We start from the raw sequence: 23,641 nt of genomic DNA on the forward strand, positions 1-23,641 counted from the left end.
CTCGATACATTTAATTAATTAAATGACAAGAGGGTTCGGAAACTCAGTCATAGTTCTCGTAGCATTTGGGTGTTCGATGTTAATGGCGGCGAACTAGTAGTGGCTCAATGAAGGGTGGCGGCTGTTTGATGTTGATGGCGGGCGGACTTAAATGTGATTCACAATCAACTAACTTTCTCCATCCACCTTTCTTTATATTTCTTAAAACCTGCACCGAGTCAAATGTGGACGGGAGGAGGAATACTATTATTGATAGTGGGCACAATATATGTTTGTGACAAGAGGTATTGTCATTTTGCCTCTATCTCAATTCTCAAACAAAGGAAATGTACAGTTTTGGGCCACAAGAATTGCAGCCTGCAAGCTGCCCTAGTCTACATGGCATATTTGTCCTAAGATTGGATTATACAAATATGCTACATTTATCCAAAAAAAAAATAGTCTTAGTCGTGGACCGGTGTGTAGTTTAATGTAAAATTGATAATATACGAGATAAAGAGAAAAAGTGGTTAAAGTATTAACGAGATTGCTTGGTTCTTTAGTACCATATGCAATTTGAGGAGTTAAATTTTGTAGTCTCATGAAATTTATTTAATCTGGAAAGTGTTCATGAGCATCAGACCTACTTTTTCCTTCTATCATTAACACCCACAACAACATGCCCTTCAGTTTCTCTTCCCTTAACACGGGTTGAACCCAGACTGGTTCTTAGCTTGTCGGACCTTGACGCTTGACGCTTGACCATACAGTGTTGTAACTTTTATCTCTTGTTGTAGTAACTTTTATCTCTTGCCTTTGCATCCCTGGTTTCCTTTTGATGACCTTGACGCTTGACCATACAGTGTTATGGTCCACAGCTACGTCGTGTGGAGAGGATTCGAAGTTCAGCTTCTGGAGTATTGGAGGATTGAACTGCATCAATAGCTGCCTTTTTAATGAGCTTCGAGCCTCATATTCTCCTTCCTCAGCTGTGTAATATCATGATCCGTCCCTTCAATGTGTGACTGCAACCTCTTTAACTCTATTTCCATGCTCAACCATCGCGCATCCTTAATTCAGCCACAAAAGCATCTATTTCAAGGTTACGCCTTTGCTCAAGTGCGATCAGTGGCGGATCTACATGCCCCTCCTCAAATTTTTAAAATTTCCTCCTACGTAAATTTGCCCCTCTTCCTACAAATTCCTGGCTCCGCATCACTGTCTCCGAGCTCGCCCAGTTCTCCAAGCGGTCGAAATCAGCTATGGACTCTAAAGTTTCAAAATGAAAAAAAAAACTAGTTACAAATTCAATAGGCACAAAGAAATGAAATGACAAAGAAAACTAAGAAGAAAGCTTAGGGGTTGACACATTAATTTAAATAAAATGACAATAGGATTTGGAAACTCAGACATAGTTCCCGTAGCATTTGGGTGCACTAATGTTGCGCCTAGGCCATGTCAACTGTAATATCCGAAAATGTTGTTTTTGTTAAGAAATGAAATTTTTGTGTATATCTTGTTTAAGATATGGTGTGGTATGTTTTATTTGTTTTATATTATTTATGGGTGTGAATATTTAGTTTTATGGTTATTTGAAAAGCAAATTAATATCTTAATTAATAAATTAAACCCCCCCTCTCTCTCGGTTTTTTCTCTCCCTCTCCCTCTCTCTTTTTCGAAAACCCTCCCTCTCTCCCCACTAATTTCTCAACCTCCCCCACTCCCTCTTAACCGATTCATTCCCCTTTTTCCAATCTTTTTCTCTCTTCGGTCTCTCTCAATCTCTCATCTCTCTCTTTCGCGAAGTTGCTCTCTCACCGGTAAGTTCTCTCGCCCTCCTCCCTCTCGGTTTACCTTTCCCCTTTCACTCCCTCTCATCATCGTCTTGGATTCCTCAAGGTGATACCCCCCTTCGTCGTGAATCGGAGTCGTAAGAGGAAGTAAAGCTTTTTCACTACGTTGAACTATCCGGGAAAGGTAACACAAGGCCTCAACTCTCGTTTAATTCGAATTCATGCATGTAGGACGTTTTGGAGGGGTTAGATGCTGAATAAGTTGTGGGATTATGTGTTTGTGTGAAGCATGTTTTTGATGGTATCTGACAGTGGGTTCCGACCCCTTTTTGACTGAGCAAACGATCTTCTTTTGGTACGAAAATTTTAACTGTATAAACTTGGATGTGTCTTCGGTGTGGTGTGTAAATTTCAGCTTCATTGGATGTCGTATGATTTTATTATGATTTTTGCAAGTAGACTGCGCAGATTCGCGAGTTGTATGTTTTTGGGAGATGTTTTCATGTGCTTTGGGTGTGTTTCTGAGTGTTGTGTTTTGTGAAGTATGTGGGTGTGTTTGGCCAAGAGATGGCTCGGGAAAATCAGTGTTTGGTTCGAGGGTTTCGTGTGTGTTGGCCGAGAGTTTTAGGGTTCAGCCTAGGGCAGTTTTGTGGAGAGTCTGGAAGGGATGATCCCAGGTGTTTGGGTGTGTTTTGGGATGTAGAATGCGTGGTGTGTTTGTCGTATAGGGTTTGAGAATCGGGGGTCAGAGGAAAAGGGGTGTAAACTAGGTGCCGAGCAGGCGGCCGAGATGGTCGGCCGAGGTGCCGAGCCGGACGGCCGAGATGGTCGGCCGAGGTGACGAACAGGCGGCCGAGACGGTCGGCCGAGGTGCCGAGCCGGACGGCGGCCGAGGTGCCGAGCAGACGGCCGAGATGGTCGGCCGAGGTGCCGAGCAGGCGGCCGAGATGGTCGGCCGAGGTGCCGAGCAGACGGCCGAGATGGTCGGCCGAGGTGCCGAGCAGGCGGCCGAGACGGTCGGTCGAGGTGCCGAGCCGGACGGCCGAGATGGTCGGCCGAGGTGCCGAGCCGGACGGTCGGCCGAGGTGCCGAGCAGGCGGCCGAGATGGTCGGCCGAGGTGCCGAGACACAGGCGGCCGAGACAGCCGGCCGAGGTACCGAGCCAGGCCGAGACGCCGAGCCTTTTTCCCGAACCTGTTCCGAGCCAGGTGAGCCGTATGTGCAGTGTGGGTGTTCCGGGAGTTTGAGTGTTGTGTTTGTGTCGTGTGCGCGTCTTGGGTACGTGGTACGCGTGTCGGGTGCGTGCGGGGTGCGTTTCGAACGTGTGGCTTTGTGTGTTTGTTTGATAACATGTTGTTAAGTGTGTGTACGTGTAACGTGCTAGATGTTGAAGTCGTCCACGTAGGAATCATGCATTGACGTTTAAACCTCGTTTACCCTGACTCTAATTATGATATTTATTTATCTTTCAAAAGGGTGATCTTTTACGAGGAAAGTGTGGTTGAAGGGAACTATTTTAAAAGCTAAGCAATCGAGGTGGGCTTTTCTACCCTACTGACGAACTCATATTTTCATAGGTGTAATTGGTATGTTGAAGTGCTAAATATTAATTTTATCACTCGATATTGTCTTCATCTAACCGATTATTATACCTTTGGAGTTCTATGTGTTTTGTTGAGTGTTCTAGGAAAGATAGCTGAAAAGAAGAGAAAATGGAGCATAAAGTGTTCAGAGGCAGCAGGTGCACGAGAAGAAGGACCCGGCCGGGTCGAATTTACAGTGTAAAAATATAACCCGGCCGGGTAGGGCCTGAGTCCAGCAACGATCCTGAAATGGGGACCCGGCCGGGCTGAATTTCCAGTTCAAAAATATAACCCGGCCGGGTCGGACTGTCTGACGCGTCTGAAAGCTGAAAACGCGATTTTTGAAGGGAAATTAAGAGGAGAAGAGGCCTAGGGTTCGAGCATTCCACACCTACCGCCCCTACACACACAAATACCCTCAAGAACACTTTGGAGAGAGAGATTTGAAGATTGAAGAGTCCACATTGAAAGATTGAAGCTTCACTCCATAGATCGATCTTACAGGAGTATTTAGTATCTTTATTTTATGTTTTTGATGGATTACTTTGTGTTGAACATGGCTTCCTTTATGAACATGAGTAGCTAAACTTTTCTTGTAGAATTCTTGGTGATGATGCACTAATTTCATAGTTTTTATCCGATTGATTTTGTTCTTGCCTTGCTCTTGTAGTTATTTGATTATTCTTGGGTTTATTCCTTTCAATTGCTTGATCACCACTTGATTGTGTAGGATTAATTAGATTAATCGGGAGATGAAATAATTAATCCGGAAATAAGAATAATTCACACCTTAATACAATATAACTCGGGAGAGTTGAGGTTTTGAGTGAGGTCATTGACCTAATCGAGCTTTTGGGAGTTAGGAGTTTAGGATTAGAAGGGGACTTCGATCCTAGCACCTAATCTACAGGTTTTTCACCTCGGGAGGGGGTTTAATCTATAATTGTGGTCGGCTTAGTAACTCTAGAGACACCAAAAGGTAGGGCAAGTCAATTGGATAAGAGCTTGGAATTGTGCATCGGATCCTTGAGTTCTACAATTTCTCCATATTATCTTTCATTATCACACCGTGTTTTCTAGTCCTTAATTGATACTTGCTTATTATATGCTTTTATTAGTTGTTAGAACAAACAAAACTGCACTTGATTGTCTAGATATTAGTTGATCTTTGTTCGTGGTAGTTAAGCTGATACAAAATTGTCTCTGTGGGATACGATACTCTTGCTTACTGATTGCTACACTAGCCCCGTACACTTGCGGGTATTACTTGTGTTAAAATAAGTTGAGTCAAGTTTTTGGCGCCGTTGCCGGGGACAATTGTGTGTCATTATAGCTTAATATCGTGATAATAATTGAGATTACTAGTCTAGATTTTACTTGCTTTATTTTTACTTTTTATTTTGAGTTCTCTAATAGATGTGTTTCCTTGTTCAGGTTGTATGCACACGCGTTCTAAGGGTCCACCTTTAGAGCCCATCGATCCCGAGATCGAAGCATCCAACAGAAAGAGGAACGCGCAGAGAAGGTTAAACCAAAGGATTCGGGTATCTTCACCCGTTCATAGGAGTCCACCTTCTCCTATCCAGAGAACTCCATCACCCAGTCCATCTCCACTTCCATCACCTATAGAGTACGAGGCTCATTCGCCAATTCTAATGGATCACGACGGGGAGAACAACAATGAGGATCCTACCATTCGTGAACTCCGTCTGCAGCTGGCGGCCATGCAGAGGCAATTGGATGAGCAGAATGTGAGGCCGGTGCCCGTGCAAAATCAATTTGCCTACAGACAAGTTGCTAATCCACCAGTCAACAATGCGGGGATAGCAGCCAACAGCTTTGAATTGAGGGCGGGGTTGATAGACAGGGCAGAAGCAAATGCATTCGGTGGGACAGGCTCAGAAGATGCCAACAAGCACCTCACCAAGTTTATACAAATCAGCAATACAGTGAAGGCGAACGGGGTCACAGATGAGCAAGTCCGCCTCAGATTATTTCCATTCTCTCTGAAAGATGATGCAAGGGACTGGTATGACAGCATGAGTCCTAACTCCGTGCCTACATGGGATGCAATGGTGGAGCTGTTCTTGGAGAAGTACTATCCACCTAGTGAAGCACTCAAACGCCAAGCTGAGGTCATTCAATACAAGATGCACCCTCAGGAGAATATCATGGAGGCTTGGAAAAGGTTCAAGCAGCTGATGAGAAGATGCCCCAATCACGGGCTAACTCCGGGACAACAGATCTTAACCTTCTATAGGGGAGGCACGCTGGAAGCAATGCGTGAACTAAACATGAGCGCCGGAGGATCTCTCTTGAAATTGGGGGAAGCTGAAGCACTTGAAGTGATTGAGAGGGTGGCTTCAAATGATGATGGATGGAGAAACGACAGAGGCAAATCATATAGGGTGGCATCCACCTCCGATAATGATAGGATTGATGCAATATCCAAGCAGCTGGAATTCATAACTGACAAGCTTGGGTACATGGGAACGAGTCAAGTTGGGACTGAGATGCAAGTCGAAGATGTGAACTACGTTCATCAAGGTGGCAACAACAGAAATTTCAACAATTACCGCCCCAACCAAGGAGGAGGCAATTACAACCACTATGGGAACAAGGTGCATCCTAACTTGTCTTACGGGAACCCGAATAATGCCCTGCAACCACCACCCGGATTCCAGGTATCAAACGGCCAAATCGTAGAAGCGAAGAAGGATGAGCTGAAAGATGTGCTAATGGCCTTTATGAAGCAAACGGGAGAGTGCATGAAGGACTCCAACAAACGGCTAGTGCAGGTTGAAGCTAATGTGAATGACCTGAATATTCACATGAAGAGCATCGATAACCAGATGAGCCAGATTTCACAGGCCGTGGGTATTCAGCATCAACCGGGCCACTTTCCGTCACAAACGGTTGTAAATCCTAAAGACTTTAAGGATTGCAAGGCTATCAATCTTAGGAGTGGAAAGAGCTATGAAGGCCCAGCCATGCCTACAGAGAAGGAGGGGATCTCCAGAGAAGAGACAGTTGTAGAAGAGGTGGTAGAAGAAGATGAAGCAGTGGAAGAGGTGCCGCTTCCTAAGGCGAGTACCGTGATACCTGCACCCCCTGCTGAGGTTAAGATTCCCTTCCCACAGCGCGTGCAGAAGAAGAAACTAGATGATCACTTCTCTAGGTTTCTTGACATATTCAGGAAGGTGCACATCAACATTCCGTTGGTAGAGGCGTTACAGCAAATGCCTAGCTATGCAAAATTTTTGAAGGAAGTGATCTCCAAGAAGCGGCGGTGGGTGGAGCACGAGACCGTCAACCTGACAGAGAGCTGCAGTGCTATTATCCAGAAGAAGCTGCCCGCTAAGATGAAAGACCCTGGAAGCTTCACTATATCATGCATCGTGGGGGATAGCCATGCTGGCAAGGCTCTATGTGATTTGGGAGCGAGCATTAATCTTATGCCGTTCTCATTCTTTCAGAAGTTGAAGATTGGGACACTGAGGCCCACTACCATCACACTCCAGATGGCCGACCGATCTGTGTCGTATCCTAGGGGGATTGTTGAAGATATACTCGTCAAAGTCAATGACTTCATATTTCCCGTGGATTTCGTGGTGCTTGATATGGAGGAAGACCGGAATGTTCCTCTTATCCTAGGAAGACCTTTCCTCGCTACAGGGAAGGCAATGATTGATGTGCAGAAGGGAGAGCTCACACTCCGACTTAATGATGAAAGCGTCACATTCTCTATCTACAATGCGATGCAAAGACATGATGACGAGGATGCAAGGAGAGTGGAGCACTGCAACATGGTTGAAGTGGTCGATGACTGTGTGAGAGGGATGGCCCGAGCCATCTCCCCACAAGATCAATTGGAGCGATGCCTATCGCAATCTATCTTTTCTCCTTATTATACTGATGTTATTGAGCCTAATGATGATTTATTGAATTTTGTAGGGGCTCTTAACTCGGCTGAGGAAGTCCCAAAGTTTCGACAGAAATTCCAGCCATTAAGGGATCCGAATGAGGAGGAGAAGAAAGAAGAGAAGAAAGAAGAGCTGAAGCCGTTGCCGTCACACCTTAAGTATGCATTTCTCGGGGAGAATGCTACTTATCCGGTAATTGTATCATCCTCACTCAATACTAATGAACTTGATAAATTGCTGAGAGTGCTTAGGAAGCATAGGAGTGCAATTGGGTGGTCTATCTCGGACCTTAAGGGGATAAGTCCTACGGTTTGTATGCATAGAATTCTCTTAGAAGAGGGGTCTAAACCCAAAGCTCAAAACCAAAGGAGACTTAACCCAATAATGCAAGATGTTGTTAGGAAAGAGGTGTTGAAGTGGTTAGATGCTGGGATTGTCTATGCAATATCGGACAGTGATTGGGTAAGTCCTACCCAAGTGGTAGCTAAGAAGGGGGGAATGACAGTAGTAAAAGGGGGAGATGATGAAATGATAGCCACTAGGTTGGTGACCGGGTGGAGAGTATGCATAGATTATAGAGCCCTCAATGCTGCGACTAGGAAAGACCATTTTCCCCTCCCATTCATTGACCAGATGTTAGATAGGTTGGCAGGGTATGAGTATTATTGCTTTCTAGATGGCTACTCCGGATATAATCAGATCTTGATTGCCCCAGAGGATCAGTATAAATCTGCTTTTATTTGTCCTTATGGTGTTTATGCTTTCAGGAGAATGTCATTTGGCCTTTGCAATGCCCCAGCTACCTTTCAGAGGTGTATGATGTCCATCTTTCACGACATGGTGGAAGACATTATGGAAGTATTTATGGACGACTTCTCCGTCTATGGTAGCTCCTTTGATCATTGTTTAGAAAATCTAACCCGTGTTTTGCAGAGGTGTGAAGAAACAAACTTGGTGCTTAACTGGGAGAAGTGCCATTTTATGGTGAGAGACGGTATTGTGCTTGGGCACAAGATCTCTGCAGGAGGACTCGAGGTGGACAGGGCCAAGATCGTGGCGATTGAGCAGTTGCCACCACCATCCAATGAGAAGGCTGTGAGGAGTTTCCTTGGACACGCCGGGTTTTACAGGCGTTTTATTAAGGATTTCTCTAAGATAGCAAGGCCCTTATGTAATTTACTTGCCAAGGATGTTAAGTTTGAATTTTCTCTTGAATGTGTGCAGGCATTCGAGACATTGAAGAAGGCGCTTGTGAGTGCGCCCGTGCTCATCTCACCGGATTGGTCACAGCCGTTCGAGATAATGTGTGATGCAAGTGACATAGCCGTGGGATCGGCTTTGGGGCAGAAAAGAGACAAGGTATTCAGGGTGATCTACTATGCAAGCCGAACACTGGATCCGGCACAGGCAAATTATACTACTACAGAAAAGGAGATGTTGGCGGTTGTATACTCGTTCGACAAGTTCCGTCCCTACCTCATCGGGGCGAAGACTATTGTGTTCACAGACCATGCCGCCATCCGCCACCTCTTTGCCAAGGTGGATGCCAAGCCAAGGTTGATAAGATGGGTCCTTCTACTGCAAGAATTTGATTTAGAGATCCGGGACCGGAAGGGATGCGAGAATGTGGTGGCTGACCACTTATCAAGATTGGAGCACTGTTTTGAAGGTGAAAATCTGAAGGTGCCCATCAATGAAGAATTCCCCGATGAGCATCTTTTCTTTGCTCAAGGCTCATCTCCGTGGTACGCCGATATTGTGAACTTTTTGGTGGCAAGAGTCATCCCTGAAGAGTACAAGGCATATCAAAAGAAGAAGTTCTTTCACGACGTCAAGTTCTACTTTTGGGACGAGCCGTTCTTGTTTAGGCGATGTGCCGACATGGTGATAAGAAGATGCATTCCCGAAGATGAATGGGAACTTGTGATGAGGAAGTGCCACTCTAGTCCTAGTGGAGGACATTTTGGAGCCAACCGAACGGCGATGAAAGTGCTTCAATGCGGTCTTTATTGGCCGAGTATTTATGGGGATTGTCAAACATTTGTGCTTCATTGCAATGAATGTCAAAGGACCGGGGGAGTGTCAAAGAAGAAAGAGATGCCTATGACTACTATTGTGGAGGTGGAGCTTTTTGATGTATGGGGGATCGACTTTATGGGTCCCTTTCCACCTTCATCCGGGCATCAATACATACTCTTGGCGATTGACTATGTCTCAAGGTGGGTAGAGGCTATCCCCACCCACGCCAATTCCTCCAAGGTCGTGATTAGCTTTGTGCAAAAGAACATATTCACAAGATTCGGGGCTCCAAGAGCTTTGATTAGTGATGGGGGGACCCACTTCAAGAATAGGTGGCTCGAGCTCGTGTTGCAAAAATTTGGTGTCAAGCATCGAATTACTACCCCCCTATCATCCTCAAGCAAATGGTCAAACGGAGCTAGCTAATAGAGAGATAAAGGGGATACTTGAGAAGACGGTGAATGCTAATAGGAAAGATTGGTCTATGAAGCTCGATGATGCTCTTTGGGCGTATAGAACGGCGTACAAGACGCCGATTGGCATGTCACCATATCAATTGGTGTTTGGCAAATCTTGCCATCTTCCCGTGGAGCTAGAACATAAGTCGTATTGGGCGGTGAAGCAATTCAATGCCGACTACTACAAAGCGGGGAAGGAGAGACAACTCCACCTTAACCTTCTCGACGAGTTTAGAAATGAGGCATTTGAGAACTCTTCCATCTATAAGGAGCGTCTCAAAAACTATCATGACAAGATGATCGAGAAGAGGGAGTTCTTCCCGGGGGATTCCGTGCTACTCTTCAATGCACGAATGAAGCTCTTTCCCGGAAAACTCAAGTCCAAGTGGTCCGGACCGTTCAAGGTGAAAACGGTGATGAAGAATGGAGCCATAGAACTTCAAGGAGATGATGGAAGAGTTTTCACGGCCAATGGCCAAAACCTGAAGAAGTTCCATAGCTATGAGCAAAAGGAGGAGGTGTTCGTGCTTACCTTGGAACGCGCCCAATGAGTTTGCAAAACGTCGAGCATGCGACGTTAAAAAGTTGCGCTATAGGGGAGGCAACCCCTAATAGGTAATTTTATTGCTTTTGTGTGTGGTTGTGGTTTATTGTTTTTGGTTTGTTTTCTTTTTTTATTCCTTTCTCTTTGGTGAGTTTGTTTTCTCCATCTAGTGTTTTATCTTTCTAATTCTCAGTCGTAGTGGCTCCCTCTTGGAATTTTGGAATTGGGATTTGTGGTATTTGAGTTTGGTGCAGGGCTTGGAAAGGAAAAGATGCATTAGGCGGCAGAAACCACCCAAAAAGTGAAACCCGGCCGGGTTATTATTTAGTTCAAAAATTCGACCCGGCCGGGTCCGTTTGCAAACCAGTCGAAGTCAGGAAGTGGTCAAAAATTGCAACCCGGCCGGGTCAATATTCAGTTCAAAAATTCAACCCGGCCGGGTAGGAGGGACGCGTCAGGAAGGTTTCTCAAAGTGCAACCCGGCCGGGTTAATTTTCAGTTTAATAATCCGACCCGGCCGGGTCCGTCTGCGCGAGCCCTAGATATACATCAGGTACGAATTTTTTTTCCTTCTTTCTTCATAACCCAACGGCTCTCCCCTTTCTCACCACACACCTTGCTTAAAAATTGTTCAATACTCCCTCAATGCCACCCACAATTTCCACCACCCAACCCTTAAACTTGTGATTTGAAAGTGTTTCACCGTTTAATTTGTGGATTTTGGTCAATAACACGAAGAACACAAGAATTTCAACAATTTTCTCCTTCTAAACACTCAAGGTATGTTTTCTCTTGCCCACCCTCCTAATTCATGGAGTTATGGCTGGACATTGAGATGGGTTTGAAGATTATGGAATATGTGAGTTGAATTTGAGAAGTAGGGTGCTTGAGATGTGAAATATGCCTATAATTGTTGAATTGCTTGTGGGTATAGCCTTCAATTAGGAATGGGTATAATTCAATAGTGAATTGCTGAATTGCTTGAGCTATAAATTGTTGAAATATGCTAATATGCTTGGTTTGAGTTATAACTTGATTATGTGAGCTTGGGCGTAGGGATTGAGTCTATCTCCCGTGTTAAATGTTTTATTTGAGTTTTAGAAATTGAGTCTATCTTTCTAAAGTTCATCTTATTGTTTGCCCTATATGATTGAGATTTCAATGTACTTGAGATTGGAAATTGGTTTGTTGGGAGTTTGATGAAAGGTATAGGGATCGAGTCTATCTCCCTAACTTGATGTTATAGCTTTTGATCTTAGGAATTGAGTCTATCTTCCTAATTTCACCTAGCTTTGTTTATAAATCGTTAATTGTGGACTAAAGTTTGGGGGAGTTGGCTCCTTATTGTGGTTGATTTCAGGTACATTTCAGATGGCCAACTTTGCTAACCCCCGAGCTTTGAATGTGACCTTAAGAGGCAGAGATGAGAAGAACAGATGGGCAGCTTTGGCACTTTTGGATAGTATGCCTTCCCGGTACCCGGTGGATGACTTACTCACCGATATGGGTATTCAGGAATCTTGGGAAACACTCAAGGAAGCGGGCCACCTTAACTTCCTCTTTGCACACCGCTATGGATCGTACAAGGCCTTAACCTTGGAGTTCCTATCCACTCTCCAAGTGAAATACGTCAACAGAGTATTGGTCTCCATTACCTTCCGCTTGGACAATGTCGCTCACACCCTCACTCTGGCGGAGTTCAACTCTATCTTTGAGCTACTCGAGGACAATGAAGAAGGGTATATTGAAGAGCCTCAGGATTATAACAGTCACGACTTCTGGGGTCGCATTACATTAGATGAGGCTACGTCTAGCCAAGGCCCTACTTTTACCCCATCCCGTGCCAAAATCAACTCCATTCGGAACCCGGTGTTGAGGTACATGGCCAAGGCGTTGGTTTGTTTCCCGTTAGCACATAAGGAACTGGGAAGCATTTCCGAAGTTATACTATTCATGCTATGGGGCATGTTGGCCCATCGACGGATCAATACCGGATACTATATGATCAAACATTTGGAGAGACAGGCAAAGAAGAAAAGTGGCAAATTATGCTGTGGAGGTGTGATCACCCGCTTGGCCCTCCATTTTGGGGTTGACATAGAGGAGCGCCACCCAGATTCGGGGAGCATGTCAATCGATTGGGACATTTTGAAGAAATCAGGCATGATCACTGTGGACGGCAGGGGCGCCGGGTACTTTGTTATAGACCCGAATACGCTATTCAGATTCCCCTCCCCTCAGCTAACCGCGGTTGGAGGGTGGACTTATCAGGCCAACTGGAGGATGAACTCCGAGGATCATATGGCGAGAATAGCAAGTGACCCCCCACAAGGCGAAGGATTTACAGGTCAACGGCCAATGCGTGTGGGCCCACGCCAATTCCCAAACCCAGAGATACCCGACGAGCCCCTACCCATTCGGGATGATGATCCAAACACGGAAGAAGATGAGGAGGCAGCCGAGTCCAGCCAGCCAAAGAGGAGACGTCCGGTTGGACGACCATCTACGGGCAACCAACTGGCCGAGATACTTGAAGGAATTCAAAGCATACGCCTTGACCAGCAGCAGTTGCGGGAGGAGAACCAAATTTGGAGGACTCAGCAGGAGTCAAGACTGGATCATTTTGGGGAGCAAATAGGCCACCTACAAGCTCAAGGTGACGCCAGGTGGGCAGAGGAGCAAGCCTTCTATCGCGCTTACTACGCGAGATTTCCTCCACCCTCCGATTAGAGGTATCACACCCCATCCACTTCTTTTCAAACTTATTCATTCATTCGTATTGAATAAGTTTGGGGGAGTCTGACGTGGATTGGTGGTGCTTCCCTTCCTTCCCCGCTATCTCCGTGGATGTTTTGTGAACTGTCTGTTTTATTTTGTTTCTCTATTTGTTTGTGTACGTCCCTCCTGTGGGACTTGAATATGGGCATGTACTGATCGCATAATTATTCATACTATGAGATGTTTATTCTGGGCGCTTATGACGATTTCTTGTGAAAATGCTTTGTGAAAATGGTGGGGATAAGCTTTATTGGTTGTGATTTGCTTGTGAGTGAATTGCTTGTTTGCTTGTTCAATGTCGATACCCAGTGAGATTTGAGCCGAACCTTTATTTCAGTGTGATATTATCAAATGCTTGTTGTTGTTTCTAGAACTTGCTCCCGATCATATTAAGTCTACATAGTGAATGTGAGTTTAGGAAATGACGTTAGGCCATCCTTCTTAAGCCACGTTATACATCCAAATCTATGACCTTATTCAAAATATTTCTCCCTAGCTAGCCACTTTGAGCCTTTTAAGCCTTTTTCTTTGGAAGCTAAAAAAAAAAAGGGGAGGGATATCCATACACTCTTGGTGAATTCTAAATTATATCTTGTGAAAAGAGTTGGAGAAATAAGGTAGAAGGAAAATTAGTGCGCTTACTTGTGAAAAGTGCATAATCATGATAATAGGTTGTGCATAAAAAAAAAAAAAAAAAAAAAAAAATATTTTGGAGGTATAAGCTAGACGAAGTCTAGAGGATCATTGGTTGGGATTCTAAATAAATGGGGACAGGATGGTAGGAAGAAGTTTGACACTAATCCTACTTTTCTGAGATACGTTTTGGGGAATTGGTTGTTTGTTGATAATTGTAAGTTGTGGGGTACTTGTGCTCCCTATTCTTTCAGTCACTTAAGCCAAAATATTCCCTACCGTCCAAAGAGCCACGTTACAACCTCAATAAAGTCCTTCCTGATCTTAAATTCACATTCACAATCTAGTAGAGGAGATGCGTGATTTTGAGCAAGCCTATGGTAAGCACTGCTTGTATTTTGATTTGAGAGATTATTGTTGAAATTCCTATACACTTGAGAGTGAGTGAGACATAAAATATATATATATATATATATATATATATTGCACTTCATAAACCTGCGAGGGCATTGAAACCAAGTGATACACGAGACAGTAGCTCAAAGTAATGTTTGATTGATTTTGCAGGATTCCATGCCGTTGTTTTAAATATGAATCTGAAGCAAAGCCCAATTTCACCTCTTGTTTGAGTTTATTCTTTTTGCGATATTCTTCTTGATTATTTGAGGACAAATAAGGTTTTAAGTTTGGGGGAGTTGACGAACTCATATTTTCATAGGTGTAATTGGTATGTTGAAGTGCTAAATATTAATTTTATCACTCGATATTGTCTTCATCTAACCGATTATTATACCTTTGGAGTTCTATGTGTTTTGTTGAGTGTTCTAGGAAAGATAGCTGAAAAGAAGAGAAAATGGAGCATAAAGTGTTCAGAGGCAGCAGGTGCACGAGAAGAAGGACCCGGCCGGGTCGAATTTACAGTGTAAAAATATAACCCGGCCGGGTAGGGCCTGAGTCCAGCAACGATCCTGAAATGGGGACCCGGCCGGGCTGAATTTCCAGTTCAAAAATATAACCCGGCCGGGTCGGACTGTCTGACGCGTCTGAAAGCTGAAAACGCGATTTTTGAAGGGAAATTAAGAGGAGAAGAGGCCTAGGGTTCGAGCATTCCACACCTACCGCCCCTACACACACAAATACCCTCAAGAACACTTTGGAGAGAGAGATTTGAAGATTGAAGAGTCCACATTGAAAGATTGAAGCTTCACTCCATAGATCGATCTTACAGGAGTATTTAGTATCTTTATTTTATGTTTTTGATGGATTACTTTGTGTTGAACATGGCTTCCTTTATGAACATGAGTAGCTAAACTTTTCTTGTAGAATTCTTGGTGATGATGCACTAATTTCATAGTTTTTATCCGATTGATTTTGTTCTTGCCTTGCTCTTGTAGTTATTTGATTATTCTTGGGTTTATTCCTTTCAATTGCTTGATCACCACTTGATTGTGTAGGATTAATTAGATTAATCGGGAGATGAAATAATTAATCCGGAAATAAGAATAATTCACACCTTAATACAATATAACTCGGGAGAGTTGAGGTTTTGAGTGAGGTCATTGACCTAATCGAGCTTTTGGGAGTTAGGAGTTTAGGATTAGAAGGGGACTTCGATCCTAGCACCTAATCTACAGGTTTTTCACCTCGGGAGGGGGTTTAATCTATAATTGTGGTCGGCTTAGTAACTCTAGAGACACCAAAAGGTAGGGCAAGTCAATTGGATAAGAGCTTGGAATTGTGCATCGGATCCTTGAGTTCTACAATTTCTCCATATTATCTTTCATTATCACACCGTGTTTTCTAGTCCTTAATTGATACTTGCTTATTATATGCTTTTATTAGTTGTTAGAACAAACAAAACTGCACTTGATTGTCTAGATATTAGTTGATCTTTGTTCGTGGTAGTTAAGCTGATACAAAATTGTCTCTGTGGGATACGATACTCTTGCTTACTGATTGCTACACTAGCCCCGTACACTTGCGGGTATTACTTGTGTTAAAATAAGTTGAGTCACCTACTTTTATGTGGGTTATCTTTAAATACGGACTTTGTTCCGGAAATGTTTATGGAGGTGAACTGTTTGTCTTGCCAATTGTTTTGATTTGAAACCTATCTGAAGTGGTTTACCACATATGTTTAATCGAATTCGGGTCTGTTGGGCTGCGAACCCTCAGGCTAGTGTACACGAGACCGGGAGCCATCTGAGAGCAAGTTGGCCGGTCTAGTTGACCTGGGGTGTGGCCACGCCCTTTGTCACCGTTGGAACAGATAGTGTATGATTGTGGGAATAAGGGTGGCAATATCTGAAAATGACTGCGCAGTCGAATTTATGAAATATTTTTTGTGTACTTGGGTTATTTTTCTTACACTTAAAACCCCAAGGTTACACTGATGTGGCATGACAAACTATGATTTTGGCATGTGTCCACTGAGTGCAATAAGTACTCAGCCCTGCATGTTGTTTTCTTAATGTGCAGGTTGAGCGGCGATGGGGATGACGGATGTTGAGCAGTGAAAGCCAAATGAGTGTTTTACTTGGTCTTTTGGATGGTGTCGTGTCGTCATACCCGGCATCATCTGTCTTTTGGTCTTTTCCGCTGCTTTGTAATCCGATACATTGTTTTTTATTTAACTCTGTTTACTTTAACTTTAGTAGTGTCGTCACAGTACAATGTTTTGAAGTGAACTCCCTTTAATTAAACGTTTTCGGGTCAAGTATTCTTGTTCTCCCCTTTCTTCCCCGCTTCTTTATTCCTCCCCTAGTCGCGGTCCACCGTACTTCCTATCCTTAGGAAATGCGGGCGTGACAGAGTGGTATCAGTGCCTAGGTTTTCTTTCTGCTCTGGACCTAAGAGTCTCTTCTGTCTTGATTTAGTTTGTATCCCTGTGTCAAAATAAATAATTGAGTAAGTTTTCAAAAGTGTCATTGGCTCAACATTCGACTCATCGCACTCAACCTGAAATGAGGTAATGAAAATTTTGAATTTTTGGAATGTATATGTAAGTGGAGGGAATTGTGAATTTGGGTTTCGTTGGAACGTGGATGTAAAGAGTTGAGTTTTTGAGAAAGTGTGGAATGGTTTTGTGTGTGGGTTGTTTTGGAGAAAATGATTTTTGGAAAGTTTAATTAAATATTGACGCATGTAAAAGGGTGCAAATTGGTGTGAAAAGTTGGAAATTATTTGAATGGTGAATTGTTATTGTGGGTTATGAACTGTTATAGTATGTTATGAACTGTTTTTGTGTGTCGAATTTATATGAAAGCATGTGGCTGATGTGTGATGATTTGATGACGTGAATGTTGATGTGAGCTTTTATGGGAGAATGTGTTGGCCTTTTGAATGTTTGAACTTAGACGTGATAGGATTTCACTAGTGCTTCTTGGACCTATAGTAGATAAGAACGTTTGGCCTTTGAACACCAGCGGGTTGGGGGTTTAGAACAGCGATACGTCTGCATACCCATATCTCTCTCTTCTTCGGTTATGCACTCTGTTTTTATACGCGAGGCGGTTGTTTCTGTTTTTCTATAGATGGCGCGTATGTTCCGAACCCCGCGACGGAGTGATCGCGATAGACTTAGGGCACAGAGGGTGCTCAGAGATTATAGAGTGTACCGGAAGAAGGATCACGTACCGTTGATCGAGTTCGTGGCACACTTCGATACCCTCTGGAGGGCAGCTCAGGAGTTCGGAGTGACAGAGCATGACGGCATTGAGAAGCTAATAGAATTGCTCCCCGACAGCTGGAAAGAGTGGGCCGAAAGAACGGCGAGGAGGTACACGTGGCATGAGCCCGTTACCGATGACATGGTGGGTGACATGGCTGGCTTTCGGAAGGCCGTGTATTGTGCACTGGTAGACTCTCGAGAGGAACAGCCCCCACAGGTTGTGCAAGAGAGGATTGTGTATCAGGACAAGTATGTGAGCATGTACGAGGATGAGCAAGGGTTTGAAGGCGACTACGGGGAAGAACCCGAGGAGGCTCCGCAAGGGAATCCCGAGGTGGCTCTGCAAGAGAACCCCGAGGAGGACGATGACGAAGACCCAGAGGAAGGGCCTATGGATGAGGATGATAGAGTCGTAGTCGAGAATTAGAATAGTTCGTTGTCTTTTCAGTTTTTGTTTTCAGTACGATCTGCTCTTGAGAACAACGTTTGACCTCCTTTCTTTTAATGAGAATTTTGATTTTGATTTATATCCTATGTGTTGCATCTTATACTACATGAAGGTTTTATAAGAAAATTTTGAGAAAGTGGTAATTTTGGATGAGAATTGTAGTAACACTTTTTGGATATTGAATCAGAATGCCGCCAAGACGTGCACGCCAACCACGACAAGGACCCAACGTGGAGGCACCACCTCCACCACCACCGCCACCACCACCTCCACCCCCGCCGCAACAAGAAAGATTCATAGTTACGTTTTCCAGGCAGAATCCTCCTAAATTCGATGGACAAGGAGATCCATCAAAAGCGGAAGAGTGGATACGCGGCCTCGAGCGTATTTTCAGGGTCATGGAGTGCACAGATAGGGAGCGCATTGCTGGCGCTACCTTTCAATTATCAGGTGCTGCCGATTACTGGTGGGAGACTCGGCAGAGAACTATGGATCCTGCACGCCTGGAAGCGCTAACATGGGAGGAGTTTAAAGTAGAGATCGATAACAAGTATGTTCCAAAGACGTACAGACGGGCCAAGGTGGTAGAGTTCCACACACTAAGCCAAGGCCGAATGACTGTAACCGAGTATGACCGAGCCCTCGCGCAGATGGCACGATATGCGCCCGAGTTGATGGACACCGATGAGAAATGGCCGGTGAAGTTCCGGGCCGGGCTCAGAGATGAGATAAAGGCCGCATTGGCCTGTCGAGGGGAACTCTCCTACTCGGAGATCTTGACTTGTGCACTGGACGTGGAAGATGCACTCCCTAAGCCAAGAGTTGTGGCAACAACAAACGCGACACCCCTACAAGCTCAGTCAGGCCACCAAGAGAAGAGGAGGTGGGATGGTGACCAGGCTCAGTATGGTGGTAAGAGGCCACAACACATGAGGAACCCACCCTACAATGGCGGGAGACAGAATACTTTCCAACCGAGGGCAAACTTTCCGCCGAGGAACCCTCAATGTGGAAGGTGCTTCAAGTACCACGCCGGGGAGTGTCGAGACCCTAGGTGCTTCAACTGTGGTGGAAGTGGCCATTACTTCCGAAGCTGCCCAAATAAGAACATGGGAACGGGAACGAGACAGAACCAGCTAGGTTTCCGTCCACAATCCCAGGCACTACCTGCACCTCCACCGCAACAACGCCGCCAAGGATTACCATCGCAAGCAAGGGCCTACGCCTTGAAGGGGAAGCAGCCGGCAAACGGGAAAGAAACCTTTGGGCAAGGGAACTTGGCAGGTATGGGCACACTTCTCAATATGCCTATAGTTGTCTTGTTTGATACGGGTGCATCGCATTCCTTTATATCAACTTCTTGTGTGGATACTTTGGGATTATCTACTGTTAAGACCGAACCCACTATGAGTGTGACCTCACCGGTAGGTGGGACTATAGATATATCCCGATCTTGTGCATGTGTGAACTTTGGTATAGGCGAACTCAGTTTAGTGGCTCATAATTTGCAAGTAATGACGATGGGTAGCGTAGACATAATCTTGGGTATGGATTGGTTAGCAGAGAACCACGTTACCCTTCATTGTAGAGATAGGGAAATCTCGTTTGAAACCCCCGGAAAAGAGCCGATGAAGTTTCACGGAATCCCAATGAGCCGACGCAAGTCCATTATCTCTGCGCTGCAAGCCACTACAATGATGAGAAAGGGATGTCCAGCGTACCTTGTTTATTTGAATGGGGAGGAGAAGAAAGACAGGAAGATAGAAGATGTGGCGATAGTGAGTGAATATCCAGATGTCTTCCCCGATGCATTGCCGGGACCCCCACCCGACAGGCAGGTAGAATTCACGATCGATCTGGAGCCCGGATCGGCACCAATATCCAAAGCACCTTATAGAATGGCACCAAAAGAGTTGGAGGAGCTTAAGGTGCAACTGCAAGAGCTGCTGGAATTGGGATTTATTAGACCTAGCGTGTCGCCATGGGGAGCACCAGTGTTGTTTGTGAAGAAGAAGGATGGATCGATGAGGATGTGCATCGACTATCGAGAGCTAAACAAACTGACGCTGAAGAACAAGTATCCACTACCAAGGATAGACGACTTGTTTGACCAACTTCGAGGGGCAGGAGTCTTCTCTAAGATGGACTTGAGGTCTGGGTACCATCAGCTGAGGGTTCGGCGAGAAGATGTACCCAAGACAGCTTTTCGAACAAGATATGGTCATTATGAGTTCGTCGTGATGCCTTTTGGACTGACGAACGCCCCGGCAGTGTTCATGGACCTTATGAACCGCGTGTTCCACCCATTTCTGGATCGGTTTGTCCTAGTTTTCATCGATGATGTGCTTGTTTACTCAAAGAACGAGGAGGAGCACAAAGAGCACTTGAGAACCGTCCTAGCAACTCTAAGGGACGAGAAACTATATGCCAAGTTCAGTAAATGCGAGTTTTGGCTCAAGGAAGTGAATTTTCTGGGACATGTAGTAACCTCAGATGGAATTCGTGTGGACCCGGCCAAGGTGGAAGCGGTGCAGGAGTGGAAGTCACCTTCTACACAAAACGAAATCCGAAGCTTTTTAGGACTGGCGGGCTATTATCGAAGATTCATCGAGGGATTCTCGAAGATAGCAAGGCCAATGACGCAACAACTGAAAAAGGGAGTCAAGATGATATGGACACCAGAATGTGAGGCGAGCTTTCAGTTGTTGAAGGAGAAATTGACCACCGCACCAATCCTAGCCGTGCCAGAGCCAGAGACTGACTATGCGGTGTATACGGATGCGTCGAAGGTGGGACTTGGATGTGTGCTTATGCAGAAGGGGAAAGTGATTGCATATGCATCGAGACAATTGAAGCCCCATGAGCTGAATTATCCGACGCATGACTTGGAACTGGCAGCCGTGGTACATGCTTTGAAGATCTGGAGACACCATCTCTATGGAGTCCGTTGTGAGATATACACGGACCATAAGAGCCTAAAGTACTTCTTCGAGCAAAAGGAGTTGAACATGCGCCAACGTAGGTGGCTCGAGTTGGTGAAGGACTACGATTGTGGTATAAATTACCATCCGGGAAAAGCAAACGTAGTGGCCGATGCTCTTAGTAGGAAGTCTCAATCTCAGCTGGCCACCTTTCTTACTATCGAGGAGAGTTTAATCCAAGAGTTCAGTAAGATGCGGTTGGAAGTAGTGAGAATACCCGAGACTGTGGAAGGAATAGTAGCCACGTTGGTAATGGAACCCGACTTAAGAGCCAGAATTGTAGAAGCTCAACGGCGAGATACGTTACTAGAAAAGATTCGCTCAGAAGTGAGGACGGGTGAACCCGGAAGTTTCCGTGAGGCAGCGGATAACGGTCTCACCTACAAGGGAAGGTTGTGTGTGCCTAAGGATGAAGGCCTGAGGATGGAAATCATGAGAGAAGCACATGAAACCCCATACGCTGCTCATCCAGGGAGCACCAAAATGTATCAAGACTTGAAAAGACAGTTTTGGTGGAACGGTATGAAAAAGCATGTTGCGGCATTTGTGGAGAGATGCCTGGCATGTCAACAAGTAAAGGCGCTACACCAACGGCCCTATGGGAAATTGCAACCCCTCGAGATTCCGGAATGGAAGTGGGAACATATTGCAATGGACTTTGTGGTAGGACTGCCAAAATCCCAGCGAGGGAACACGGTGATTTGGGTGATTATAGATCGCCTCACCAAATCTGCCCATTTTGTGCTGGTTCGTGCCACTTATGGATCCGATCAGTTGGCTAAGGTATATGTACGGGAAATTATACGCTTGCATGGAGTTCCAGCGACAATCACATCTGATCGTGATGCTAAATTCACTTCTAGATTTTGGACAAGCCTGCAGCGCGAGTTGGGGACTAAGTTGAGTTTCAGTACAGCTTTCCACCCACAAACCGACGGGCAGTCGGAGAGAACAATACAAGCCTTAGAGGATATGCTACGAGCCGTGGTGCTTGATCGAGGCTGGGGTTGGGAAGAAGTGTTGCCATTGGTTGAGTTTGCGTACAATAATAGTTACCAGGCGACGATCAAGATGGCTCCATATGAGGCATTGTATGGAAAGAAGTGTAGGTCGCCACTTTATTGGGATGAAGTGGGTGAGAGAAGAATTCTCGGACCAGACTCTGTAGAAGAGATGATAGAGATTGTCCGACAAATCCGTGGGAGGATCAAGGAGGCACAGGATCGACAGAAATCTTATGCGGATGTTCGAAGGACCGATTTACAATTCGAGGTCGGAGAAAAGGTCTTTCTGAAAGTTTCCCCTTCTAAGGGAATAACTCGTTTTGGTGTGAAAGGAAAGCTGAGACCTCGATTTATCGGACCGTACGAGATTTTGGATAGAGTCGGCGTGGTGGCATACAGATTGGCCTTACCACCAAGCTTTGGGAATGTGCACAACGTCTTCCATGTGTCACAATTGAGGAAGTACGTGTTTGACCCCACACACATAGTTCACCAAGAAGAGATGATGATCCTAAACCCCGATCTAAGCTATGAGGAGAAGCCCGAGGCCATTTTGGATCGAAGAGTGCAAGAATTGAGGAATAAGTCAATTGCTTCGGTGAAAGTACGGTGGAGGAATCATGGAATCGAAGAAGCAACATGGGAATCAGAAGATAGGATGAGAGAGAAGTTTCCAGAGCTGTTTGAGTGATCTAGGAAATTTCGGGACGAAATTTCTTTTAAGGTGGGAGGATTGTAATATCCGAAAATGTTGTTTTTGTTAAGAAATGAAATTTTTGTGTATATCTTGTTTAAGATATGGTGTGGTATGTTTTATTTGTTTTATATTATTTATGGGTGTGAATATTTAGTTTTATGGTTATTTGAAAAGCAAATTAATATCTTAATTAATAAATTAAACCCCCCCCCTCTCTCTCGGTTTTTTCTCTCCCTCTCCCTCTCTCTTTTTCGAAAACCCTCCCTCTCTCCCCACTAATTTCTCAACCTCCCCCACTCCCTCTTAACCGATTCATTCCCCTTTTTCCAATCTTTTTCTCTCTTCGGTCTCTCTCAATCTCTCATCTCTCTCTTTCGCGAAGTTGCTCTCTCACCGGTAAGTTCTCTCGCCCTCCTCCCTCTCGGTTTACCTTTCCCCTTTCACTCCCTCTCATCATCGTCTTGGATTCCTCAAGGTGATACCCCCCTTCGTCGTGAATCGGAGTCGTAAGAGGAAGTAAAGCTTTTTCACTACGTTGAACTATCCGGGAAAGGTAACACAAGGCCTCAACTCTCGTTTAATTCGAATTCATGCATGTAGGACGTTTTGGAGGGGTTAGATGCTGAATAAGTTGTGGGATTATGTGTTTGTGTGAAGCATGTTTTTGATGGTATCTGACAGTGGGTTCCGACCCCTTTTTGACTGAGCAAACGATCTTCTTTTGGTACGAAAATTTTAACTGTATAAACTTGGATGTGTCTTCGGTGTGGTGTGTAAATTTCAGCTTCATTGGATGTCGTATGATTTTATTATGATTTTTGCAAGTAGACTGCGCAGATTCGCGAGTTGTATGTTTTTGGGAGATGTTTTCATGTGCTTTGGGTGTGTTTCTGAGTGTTGTGTTTTGTGAAGTATGTGGGTGTGTTTGGCCAAGAGATGGCTCGGGAAAATCAGTGTTTGGTTCGAGGGTTTCGTGTGTGTTGGCCGAGAGTTTTAGGGTTCAGCCTAGGGCAGTTTTGTGGAGAGTCTGGAAGGGATGATCCCAGGTGTTTGGGTGTGTTTTGGGATGTAGAATGCGTGGTGTGTTTGTCGTATAGGGTTTGAGAATCGGGGGTCAGAGGAAAAGGGGTG

General features: G+C 44.9%; 1 protein-coding gene across 1 annotated transcript; it reads left to right on the forward strand.

Annotated features, from left to right (window-relative positions):
* The first annotated feature begins 4,794 nt into the window (after positions 1 to 4,794).
* On the forward strand, positions 4,795 to 10,306 carry LOC121779213. The gene is made up of 3 exons (XM_042176533.1): positions 4,795 to 6,679; positions 7,613 to 9,223; positions 9,699 to 10,306. Exons 1-3 carry the CDS (start codon positions 4,795 to 4,797, stop codon positions 10,304 to 10,306), a joined length of 4,104 nt encoding a protein of 1,367 aa, XP_042032467.1.
* Positions 10,307 to 23,641: the final 13,335 nt, after the last annotated feature.

Source organism: Salvia splendens, chromosome 19 (genome assembly GCF_004379255.2).
Source record: "Salvia splendens isolate huo1 chromosome 19, SspV2, whole genome shotgun sequence".
NCBI lineage: Eukaryota > Viridiplantae > Streptophyta > Magnoliopsida > Lamiales > Lamiaceae > Salvia > Salvia splendens.